Source organism: Leucopleurus acutus (genome assembly GCF_964270905.1).
Source record: "Leucopleurus acutus genome assembly, chromosome: 18".
Lineage (NCBI taxonomy): Eukaryota > Metazoa > Chordata > Mammalia > Artiodactyla > Delphinidae > Leucopleurus > Leucopleurus acutus.
The window spans coordinates 7,379,046-7,391,509 of NC_139160.1; the positions used below are offsets into that span (position 1 = coordinate 7,379,046).

Below are 12,464 nucleotides of genomic sequence, written 5' to 3' on the forward strand. Positions count from 1 at the left end.
CACGATCTCCTTTAGGAATCTGGTCATATGCTATCCTGGATTGTCATTTGAAAAGCTTACTTAAAGTTTTAACAATGATCAGTTTTTTAAATAACTATTTCTAAAGGATAGGGGAGTAGGGAGAATTGAAATAAGACATTTCTGCTCTGTGCTTATAGAGAGAGCTTTGTTAAACTGTCTAATACGATGATTTTCAGACTTTTTTAAAACAGATAAAGTACACTCTCCCCTACAAATTTTGGATGGAATACTGATATAAAAAATAGTTAAAATTATGTTTCTTAATTTAAGTCTTCATTGTTTGGCAGGAAATGTTTCATTATTTGTGAGATCCTTGAATCACCTTCAGAAAACACAGTTTGTAAACCTTTGTTGAACAGTTGAGTTTTTTTTTTTTGGCCACGCAGCATGTGAGATCCTTGTTCCCCAACTAGGGATTGAACCCACACCCCCTGCAGTGGAAGCATGGAGTCTTAACCAGTGGACAGCCAGGGAATTCCCGAACAGTTGAATTTTTTCTAAAGATGTATTTTCTTTTTTACAATTAACATGAACGAATTCTAATTCTTTGAATTACACCTAATTTTACTCATATTTTTCATTTTTTGTCATATTGCAAATTCAAACAGTGGTATAATAGAGCTGAAATGTAATGAGGTTTAAAAATTACATTTGCAGATTTTTTTCTGCCTAAAGCCTACATTATTACAGTTCAGAAGTACATATGTGCACATTGTTAAATATGCTTTTTCTAAAATATGAATGATTATATTACATTAGTTGGGCTGAAAATCAAAAACTTGTACTCCAGGCCATTAGCACAAGACTGGCTACTTTTTGTGGAGCTGACTCAGTGTGCCCTGCTGACTTGTATAGCAGGGCAGTTAGCACAGTTCTCTTGTGCTTGCTTTCTCTCTTTCCTATTTTTTCTTCTCTTCCTGAGGGTAGATCCTTATAACAGGAGGAGTTGAATCTCATGTTAGGGAGATGAGTACAAATGGATCGTAGCTTGAAATCTCTTGTGACTCTTGGTTCCAGTTCTGTTAACCTGTCCCATCCAGTTTTTTATGGTTGAGTCAGAACCTGACTTGCTCTCTTCAGCTCTGAGCACTGTCCTTGACACTCAAGGTACTGTGGGTAGGAAGAAGTGTGAGAACAAAATCTGTTATTGCCAAGCTAGAGGTAAACTTCAACCCTCACCTGAGAGGCTGGAAATGAGACAAGCTGGAATTATGGGTAGGAAAATACCGTGACTTCTAGGGTTTAGGAGACGTGGAAAGGAGAATAAACTAGAAAAGGAGGAGGCATCTGCTTTATTTTGTTGACTCCAAGGAGCCAACGTTTCTAAGTTGTACTGTTTTAAAATTATGCCATTAAGAAATAAATGCTGCTTATTTAACATTTTCCACGTGTAAACTCACAAAGAAACTAGTAAGATTGTGTAGTCTAGGGATCAACAAGAGAGTGTTTTAGTAACTCGCCTCAGCAAATATATTGAAAAGGTAACATCTGAGGCCAAAAGAACTAAGTATTAGTACTTGAAGAGACCCAAAGCCTGCGTATCCAGCTGTGAGAGTAAATCTCTGGTTTTTCTGTGGATCACTGATTCACAGACACAGTTTCACCTCTTAACATGTTTGAAATGGGAATACATCTAAAAGTCGATGGCATGGTATAGTTTAATTGGCAGTCTTCTTTCATAATGGTACATTTTATATAATCAGTGGCATCTCAGATCAATGTGTGGCAAAAAACAATGAGAGTTTAGTGTTATGGACGGTTTTGCAGGACTTTTTATTTATCGGTACTTAAGTTTTAAAGATTTGATCATTCTCTAACAGAAAGATTGACAAGGGATAATTTACAAATTATCTCTCATCAGTTTGAATAATCTGCATTTTGGACATTGATTCAAGTTTATTTCAGCTGAATAAATTTTGGTAAGCTAAGTAAGTTTTGACAGCTGTTTAAATATTGGGAAGAGGTATTCAACATTTTTTGTAAATCCTGAGAGCTTTGTTAAATTTAATTATTTGAGGCCTATTTTGGGTTCTATTTTCTGGTTTGTTATGTTACTGTAATAATAAAATGTATCTTTGAAATTATGGATGTCTTGAAGTTTATAGTAAATCAACCATCATGTTGTATTTTCTTCTCTACTTCCTCACAAATAAACTTTTTGTAAGTAGAAATTTTAGTTTGATGGGTCTCTCTACTTCCTGAGAAAACTGAGAGAAATAGGCCAAAGTATTAGCATGTTGCGGTTTTTAAAATGTTTGTTTGAATATCTTACGTTTGTTATTTTGTTTCACATATCACCTGTCCCATCTAACAAAGGCAATTAATTTGGGCACTTGATGCCGAAGAGAATTCTCAAAGGTCTGGATTTTTTTCTTTTGATTCTGTGAAGTAGTTTCCGAGAGATCTTCTTTAAGCCAAAGCAGCATCACGGCTCACAGAGCAATTTTTGTTTAATGGTCTGTGTTAGAGCCTTATTGCATGATGGCTTCCAACTGTCAGTGATACCATTCTGAGAAGGGTTTACTGTTACATTCTTCTTAGAGTGAGTTCTCCATTTCTAATTAAGGCACACATCTGGAGGTTCTCAAGAAAAATCAGTGCAGTTGGCCTTGAAAATGTTATGTGTGACTTACTCGCTTTAGACCATCTTTTGTATAACCAGACACATGGTATTACATTTGTTTGACTTCTCTTACCTTTCTCTCCCACAGAGTATCTCTCATATTCATGTTGCACTTTGTGGAAGGCTTACCGCATAATGACTTGCAGCACTATTCATTTCATTCTGAAGGCTGTCTTTATCAAATAACTTCTGTAATTCAGTACCAAGCAAATAATCATTTTATAACATGGATTTTAGATGCTGATGGTAAGTGTTTAAATGTTTTCCTTTTATGATAATAGGCATGGACACTAAACTGTAGTTTGTTCTTTTAAGACAGACTTTGCCTTGGTTCTTTTTTCTCTCTTCCTGTCCTTGCCTGTTACAATTCTGCCCCTCTCCTCTATTCTGTCACTCTGCTTTAGAATCACTCCTAACTTTTAACTTTGCTTGTTTATATTAGCATATTTATGGGTATACACATGCATATACGTATTTTTTTTTAGACAGAGATTGAGGTGATATACTACTGTTGGTTTACAGTTTTCTATTTTTCACTTAATGCCTTTGCTTTCATTTTTTATTATATGAGGAATATATGTTCAGTTTTTAGATCTATAACCTTGTATTTCTTTTAAAAAGAAAGTACGTTGTTCTGGAGGTTTTTTAGTTGAGAACAAAAATAAAATAAGTTTTGCTGAGTTTGCAATTGTTAGTAATATAAATAAAAGTAAACATCTATTTCTAAGACTATTAGACATTGCAGACTATGTAACCTTCTCTCACTGTGAAATAGAATATCTGAAATCCATAGTTTGCTAACAGCTACAGTCAAGGTAAAGCCTTTATTTAAATAATTAAACTTTTCAATACAAGGTTAACTAGTACAGCTCATGAATTTTGCTTTTTCCCTTCTGTATATTTAATGTGGTTTATTATTGAGTTTGTTTCCCCTCACGATGTTCACTTTGTCTTAGACAAGATAACTCAGTCTCTGTAAAGTGTTATATCAGTTCATTGATAAGGGGTCACTTTGATTTTGTTCTATTTTTCCATTTACAATTGTTAGGAAATTTTTCATATTTGATATTTTCTTCCTGGGGATGGTTTGGTTAGATGACACAATAACGTGTCATCAATTTGCACTTTGCAAATTGAAACTCATTTTAGAAATATAGTTATTACCTTAAAGTTTTACCCTTCTTCAGAATTGGCGGGGGGAAGTGGTTCTCAATAACATAAAAAAACTTAGAAAAAATTTATTTTACTTTTTTATTGCATTCTAGAGAATGAAAAGTCTGCTTCAGGTAGAAGAGGTTAGATGGTTTCCAACTTTGACAGCATATAAAAATTGTATGGTTAGCTTATAAAAAACATCCTGGCTCTCTCCTAGACCAGTGAATCAGTCTCTGAGAATTCAGCCCAAATATTAATCAGATGATTCTAATGTGTATGTGTGGTGGAGAACCACTGACGTAGGCAAAGAAAATATTCTCAAAGTTTAATGGGTATAGGATAAAAAGTGGTGGGTTCAGATAGTTTATAAGGGTGTATCCACATAAACTTAACAGATGGTTTTGTTTGGGGTTTTTCTGGTGTGTAGAGGGACATTAACCTCTTTCCCTTCACCATCATCTCATTCCTACTTGACAAATGAGAAAACAGGAGCTCAGAAATAAAATAAGAGCAGACACCTAAAGACCTAAAGCTTCTTTTTCTAACCCCAAAAAGAAATGAAATAAGAATTGAATTAAGTGTTGGCATTTGAGTTAACAAGCTTCATTTATCTTGAAAATTCATTATATTATGAAAAACTTAATCTATTTTCTAATATTGTTAGATATATTAGGTGATACTGTACTGTATTCTAAGTTCCAGAAGTTAAAGATACTTCTGTCTTGATTTTTGTGGGCATTTTAGAAAAGAGTAAACACTACCTCAGTTTTTCACATTTCTGGATGTTAGTGTATAACTTTTGTTATCCGAGTAAGGACTTTTAACATGGCAGAGAAAAATGGTGACATAAGGATAAGGCCATGTTTTCAAGCATTCTCCTTTGGTGGATATCCAGTGATACAGCGGTTAAAAAGGCCTGAAGAAAGTTAACCCAGGATGGTGGTTTTTTTGAACGTCTAACATCTTTAACTTTCCTTCCCCATCCCCCAGGAAGTTGGCTGGAATGTGATGACTTAAAAGGCCCATGTTCTGAAAGGCATGAGAAATTTCAGGTTCCTGCTTCAGAGGTACATATTGTTATCTGGGAAAGAAAAACATCCCAAATGACAGATAAAGCACCTGCCTGCTGCCCACTTAAAAAGACTTATGATCAGCACGCTTTCGGAGATGAGAATCAAGTCTCGCCAGCACTGTGTTCTGTAGGTGATGCTGCCTCAGCTGAAATGTCCTCAGGAACTCACCCCACAAAAGTGTCAGTTGCTCCTAATACTCTTTCACAGGATGAAGCCGTAACTTTTGAACATCATTTATTTTCAGGTCTGAAAGGTTTGGTCGACAAGAATATTTCACCTTTGACATTTGAAGAAATACAGGTTAACTCTGAAAGTTTTTTATTAGAAAATAAACCTGTGGCAGAGAACGCAGGGGTTGTCAAAACACATGCTTTGCAATCGCAGGAGTCACTAATGGCTTCTTTAGTATCGGCTCCAGGCAAGGACAAGCTTACCCAAGACCAGTTTGTGGATTTAAGCTTTTCATCTCAGCTTGTAAATACAAATGTGCCATCAGTACAGCTGAATACAGAAGATACTGTCGTTACTCAGCCTGTGAATGATATTCATGCTACGGACCTTACACAGAGAGTAAAGTCAGTAGAAACTGAGGATCCAGTTGCCCTAGAGAAGGATGCTCCATCGAAACAATCTCTTTTACCCAAAACTGAGAAATTAAAACCAGAACAACATGTTACATCTCAGGTGTCTGATTTGAAGGAAAAAGAAACCGCAGCGTCTTCTCAAACCGTAACAGCTAAGCTGTCACAGAATCCATTTCTGAAAGAAAATCAGAAAAAACCATTTGTGGGAAGTTGGGTTAAAGGCTTATTAAGCAAGGGTGTTTCTTTTATGCCGTTTTATGTTTCAGCTCATAGTAGAAACACTGTGACTGATTTGCCGCCTTCAGTTAAGGGGGCAAATAATTTTGGTGGCTTTAAAACTAAAGGTACAAAACAAAAGGGTAACTGGGCATCCAGGGAAGCTCATAGCTGTGCAGGTAAGCCTTCTCCAGTTAGCAACCCTGCACCAAGCCATCCATCACCAGTTAGCATAGCTTCTGCTCTCCCTGCTGATGGTAATGGTGATTTGGAAGTTTTGAAGAAATGTGAAAACGCCTCATGTGGAGCTCACCTCAACCACAATTCTCATGGAAATGAAAATGGTGTTTCTTCAGCAAACCGTGGAGACTCAGTTGAGGGTCAGATTCATAAACTTCGTCTAAAACTTCTTAAAAAACTTAAGGCAAAAAAGAAGAAATTAGCTGCTCTTATGTCTTCCCCCCAAAATGGAACACTTCCAAGTGAAAATTTAGAACCTGTGTCCCATTGTGGATCTCCAAATGACTGTGAATCAATTGAAGACTTGCTAAAAGAACTACAACATCAAATCGATATTGCCGATGGTAAATCTGGATGCCCTACAGTTCCTGGTGTTTCCTCATACAGTAGTCAAACTCATGAAGAAATCTTAGCAGAATTACTGTCCCCTACAACGGTTGTTTCAACAGAGCTCTCAGAAAATGAGGAGGCTGACTTTAGGTACTTAGAAATGGGAGATAATCATATCCCAGCACCAGTACCTAATGAATTAAACAGTATTCCCCAAAACATTCATCTGAGACAGGACCATAATTACTGCAGCCCCACTAAGAAAAATCAATGCAAAGTTCAGCCAGACTCACTCACAAATAATGCCTATGTTACAACATTGAACTCGGAAAATTCCATGAAGACTGATATTTTTGATGAGTTTTTTTCTACTTCAGCGTTAAATTCTTTAGCAAGTGACACGTTAGACTTCCCTCATTTTGATGACTATCTGTTTGAGAATTGTTGAATGCTTGGTAACTGTTTTTAGTTTAATATTTATTATTACTCTTGGAAAAATTTACTATGTTTTTAGATAGTGTTTACACACTGGCCTTGTCATGAACAAAATGTAAGCTACTGAAGGTTTTACCTTTGGTTACGCCCACAAAGCATATGATCTGTTTCACAAGTTTAAATGCTGAAGAATTTGTTCTCCTTGTTGGCTTCATTTTGTGTTTGTAGGAGAATGAGGATTTCAAAATGTTAAAAATGAAAAGTAGTTTGTAGTTTCTGGCAGTCTGTACAGTTGGGTACATTAAATTTCTGCATTTTAAATTTTAGTTATGTTGGTTCAGGCAAAACACCAGTTGATACAAACTTAAGTCATTGTATATGGTACATGAACACATGACTGTTTTGCTAGTGGTTTTGTGGTCTTGCATAAGAGTCTCAGCCTGTCTCTTCTACCAGTAGAGTGGTGTAGAATGTAAGCTCCCCTCATACAACTTGTTTCCTCTTTCTCTCTTTACAAAAGATGGCAGGAAACTTGTTACTAGAACTTTATATAATGTTAGGTGATCAAAAAACTGATCTGTAACAGGAAAAAGTAACCTATTTTTGTGTTGATGTGCTAAGAGTTTACATTATCAGTATCATCTTTCTCCCCCAAGACATTTATTTCTGTAACCAAAGTGGGACACCATCTAGCAGTTATATTTTGGGAGAAATAGCCAGTGCATGTAAGGCTTGCCTATGTTGGATTCTACTATAAATGAAACATTAATTCATTTAAACCTCAACATTCCTATGAGCAAGGTACTCTTATCACTTTTAACAGATAAGGAAACAGCACAGAACTAGTAAGTTGTAGAGCTGGGATTGAGTATAGAGTGGTTACTACAGTGCTTGAACTTAATATATGTTTTACCTCTAGCTTCATTTAAAGTTTGGGTGCCCAAAACAGTACCACTGCTATAGTGATTTGAGTTAGTAGCAGAGTTAACTAAGGTTTGAAGGTGGCAGTCTTGGGGGAGAATACTTTGTTAGGGACTCAGTACTGCAAAAATGATTTGTCAAAATTACTCCCAAACCTCCCCCTCCCTTTTTTTCTGACTGCAGAAGTAAAAAGTCATGTTTATTGTAAGGAAAAACTGGGAAAATACAGGAAAACACCAAGAAAATTTCAGAGCATTCATCTTAACACTTAGTGGTAATAACTACTGCAAACATTTTCATATTTTTATGCATTTAGACTTTAAGAAATAAATATGAGATTCTGTTGTACCTGTTTGTTAATGATGTGTGTTAATGTTTAATGAGCATCTTTCCATCTTAGTTTTTGACAACTTTTGGATAGCTATATAATGTTACATTGTGTGTATTACCATTGTTTCACCAATTTATATTTTGAGGTGATTTGTATTGTTTTGTTATTGTTAATTATCCTTATTGATAAAAATTTTCACAGATCCAAGTTTTATTTTCTGGGAGTGGAATTTCTGGGTCAAAGAATATGCACTTTTTTGTTTGCATGGCTTTGCCGAACCCTCACCAACACCAGGTAGTAGCGTTGAAGGGGGAAAAAAACCTTGACTGGTTTTGGTTACATTTCCATGATTATTAGTGAGGTTGAATATTTTGTGTAACTTTATTGGCCAGTTGAGTTTCTTTGAGGAATTGCTTATCCATCCTTTACTTGTTACTATTCATTCAACTATTTCTAGATTTCTGCTGAGTGCCAAGCACTGTTGTAAACCTCAGATATAAGGCAATAAAAATAAATAAATAAATAAAGGGAAATTCTTGCCTTTTAGTAATTTGCCTTCTAAACAAGGAGGTAAATATATAATGTTGGGTGGTAATAGGGGATACATACGGTTGACTCCTGTTATTTGCGGTACTTCTGTTGTATCAAGTCACCACAAACACTGAATTAGCAAATACTGGACCACTGCTCCTGGGGGAATACAGTTAGGTTCCTGTGAGGCTCTGGTCACAACATTTTTGTCACCTGATCAACAAATGTTGTTTTTTGTGTGTTTCTGTTTAAAGATACCTTAGGTAGTATATATTGTTGATTTATTAACATTGAACACAAAGTCACCAGCGCTGTAACTCCTGCCTGAATGGAGCTCATCCCACACATGTTTTTTTCCATGAGGCATGTCACACCTTCCTTGCACTTTGGAATACTAGACAGCACTTGGAGGCCATTTTAAACAAGTGAAGTAACCAACGAAAAGGACAAAAAACGTCCATAAGACATTTGGTCCATGCCAGTGGTCCTTGAAATTTGGTCCAATCCAAAATGTCCACGAGCATATTTGGTCCACGCCAAATGATCTGTACCAATGTCAAGAGCCTTGACATTTGGTGTGGACCAGATGTACTGCAAGGGCTTCAGATTTGTCATTGCTGTGTACATGTCCATAAATGACCACAAGAGCACTGCAAGTATTGGTTTTTAGGGTTACAAATCAATTTTGGCAAGTAGGCAAATTCACAAATATAGACTCTTCAAATAATGACAATTGACTAATGTCAGGTGGCACTAAATGCTATGGAGAAAAGTGGGTGAGTGATGGGAGGACTAATTTAGACTGAGTGGACTTGGAAGGTTGCTTGGAGTGACATGACATTTGAGCAGGTACTTCAGTGAAGTTAGGGACTTAGCCACGTGACTGGACGAAGGGCATTCCAGGAAGAGCAGAAGTCCTGAGGAGCGAGGGTGCTTGGCAGGATCGAGAACAGGGAAGAGGCCAGTGCGCTTGAGTAGAGTGAGGCAAGGGAAGGAGAATTATAACGAGATCAGAGAGGTTGGCAGAAGCCAGATCACGTATGGCTTTGTGGAGCATAGTAAAGACCTTGTCTGTGCTTGAGAAAAACAGGAAGCCACTGGAAGGTTTCAGGCAAGGGAATAACACGGTCTAGTTTTTATTTTCTTTTTTGCGGTATGCGGGCCTCTCACCGTCGTGGCCTCTCCCGTTGCGGAGCACAGGTTCCGGACGCGCAGGCCCAGCGGCCACGGCTCACGGGCCCAGCCGCTCCGCGGCATGTGGGATCCTCCCGGACCGGGGCACGAACCCGTGTCCCCTGCATCGGCAGGCGGACTCTCAACCACTGCGCCATCAGGGAAGCCCACGGTCTAGTTTTTAAAGGATCACTGAAGTGTGGAGAATGCAGTTGGTCAGAAATAGAAGTGCTAGTCTATAACAGTCTCAGTTAAGACAGGGTGACCCCTGTGGAGGTGGTGAACAGCTGGATCACTTGCCTTTCCAAGGCAGAGCCAACAGGTCGTGTTGATGGTTGAAGGTGGGCTAGAAAGAGGAGGCAAAGATAAACCTCAGAGTTTGTTGCCTGAACAAATGGGTTGCGCTATTTCCTGAGATGGGACAGACTTGGGAGGGAGAACATTTAAAGGAAAGAACTTATCCAGTTTTGGATGCGTTAGGCATAAGATCTCTATTAGACTTCCAAGGAGAGATAATTTAATAGGAAAGTGCATCTGCAGTGTTGGGCCTCAGGAGAGGCGCCGCTGGAGATACTCTTCTAAGAATTATAAATGCGTGGATCCTATTTAACGCCACGATATAGGATGGGGCCATTTAAGGAGTTAAAACAGCTCCTGGGAACAAAAGGGGCAGTTAGGAGGAAAACCAGATGAGTGGTGTCCTGAAAATCAGGGGAGGATCTATCAGATCTGCTGCTGGTTTGTCAGGTGCTGCTGGGAAGTAGAGAAATAGGACTGAGACTTGACATTGGCTTTGGTAACAGGGACGTACATCTTTGGTAACTTAGCCAGGAGAGTTCAGTGGAGCTGTGAGAATAAGTGTGAATGGGTTCAAGCGAAAAGGGGTGGTGAGAAAGGGCAGATACAGGTACATTCTTTTGAAGATGATCTAAAATATGCTGAGAGGTTCAAGTGTGTCTACATTCTTTTGAAACATTCACTTGACACCTGGTGGCGGAATGTAAGGTCAAGGTTTTTGTTAATGTTTTTAAGATGGGAGATGTCATAATATGTTTCTATATGAGGCTGAGTGTTCCAGGGAGAGAGACAACGGATGTTGTACATGAGAAAAGGAACAGTTGCAGGAGCACATTTCTCTGGGATGAGATCCAAAATAGGAGGAGGGTGTGACCTTAAGAGTTAAGAGTTTATCCATTTTAATACTAGGAAAAACAAAGTATATAGGTACAGTCATTAGGAGATTTGATGATTAGAGGATAAGAAAGGTCCTGTGATTCTTTTCTCAGGGGATATAGTAAAGTCAGCTGAGGGCGTGAGGGGAGGAGGGGTTGAAGACCAAGGAAGAGAGGCTCGAGTCTCCAGAGCTAATTGAATAGGGACATGCGGTGGGCTCGCTAGGCAGTGCTGAGAGCCCTCCAGGGGTTTATGGTCATAAACTCTACTGAGACCAGCTAAGATGGTTGTTTATTTCTCTGCAATCACGTGTGCTGCTCAGGTGCGGGACAGAGAGTAGGTGGGCAGTTGGAGTCAGCTAAAGTTGGAGGTATTGTCAGACAAAGTGGACGGAGAAGAGAAAAGTTCAGGTTTTAGGAAAGGAACATGATGGTAGTGGTGGATAAGGAGGGGGGTAGGGACATGGGACAGGTGATGGTCATTTAAAAAGTGGTGGCACTCAGGCTTCCCTGGTGGCAGTGGTTGGGAGTCCGCCGGCCAATGCAGGGGACACGGTTTCGTGCCCCGGTCCGGGAAGATCCCACATGCCGTGGAGCGGCTGGGCCCGTGAGCCATGGCCGCTGAGGCTGCGCGTCTGGAGCCTGTGCTCCGCAACGGGAGAGACCACAACAGTGAGAGGCCCGCGTACCGCAAAACAAAAACAAAAACAAAAAGTGGTGGCACTATATGGGAAAAGAATCTGGAAAAGAATGGATATATGTATATGTGTAACTGAACCACTTTGCTCTATACCTGAAACACAACATTGTAAATCAACTATACTGCAATATAAAATCAAAATTAAATTTAAAAAATAAAAACTAAAAAGTGGTAGCAGATCTCAATGGATTGGAGGTGGCTTCAAAGAATGCTAGAATGGGACTCATGGAGGAAGTAAGCTGGCTAGACAGTGGTGTGCTTGAAACTGAGCTTTCAGAAACAGTACAGTTGTTGGTGATGACAGGGTCTGAATAATGACAAGGGAAGTGCAAGGCCAAGGTTGGGTGAGAAGTCCATGAAAAGTGAGGAGATACAGGAGCCAAGAAGCCAGGACGGTGTGTGGATAGTCTCTGTGGGCGGCAAAGACATCTAAGTGGCAGCAGGAGTCCTGGCGGAAAGAAATATACAGTAAGCCAGGAGCTAAAACCCTCAGGGAAAGGCAGGAGACCATGAAAAGGGCGGATGACAGCAAAAGGAACAGCACAGGGGGTTCAGTCTAATGGTCTGTGCTTTAAAGGCACTGGAGGGTTATAAGGAAGATGGGGGAACCGTGGCTGAAATAACAGCAGGGAACCAGGAAGATAAAACAGCCACCACTTGACAGGGCTATTCAGGTTTCACCCAGCACAAAGGAAGGGAGAGACTGTTTATAGAAGCTGAGGACAGGAGAGTCCTGTCAGTGACAGACCATGCACTCCAGAAGGCGCTGGGGCGGGGGGGGGGGGGGGGGGGGGGGGGGGGGCGGTGGCTAAGGTGTTGGATGGAGTGAGAGATTGGGAGAGATTAGATCTAGAATTTAAAGTCCTGGGAGGATCGGAGTTCATAGGCTGACAGGGCTAAACAAGAGTGCAGGTTGTGATGGGATCTCTTGGGGAGAGGAGTTTGGGAGGATCCTGAGT

General features: G+C 39.4%; 1 protein-coding gene across 1 annotated transcript in view; it reads left to right on the plus strand.

The window, feature by feature from the left end:
* USPL1 (ubiquitin specific peptidase like 1) overlaps positions 1–8,426 on the plus strand; it is a 39,869-nt gene extending 31,443 nt beyond the window's left edge. Inside the window, exons 8-9 of the mRNA XM_082859366.1 lie at positions 2,733–2,890; positions 4,790–8,426. Of these exons, the coding sequence (XP_082715492.1) occupies positions 2,733–2,890; positions 4,790–6,690 (2,059 nt within the window). The 3' untranslated portion in view covers positions 6,691–8,426. The remainder of the gene's footprint in view (positions 1–2,732; positions 2,891–4,789) is intronic.
* The last annotated feature ends 4,038 nt before the right edge of the window (positions 8,427–12,464 follow it).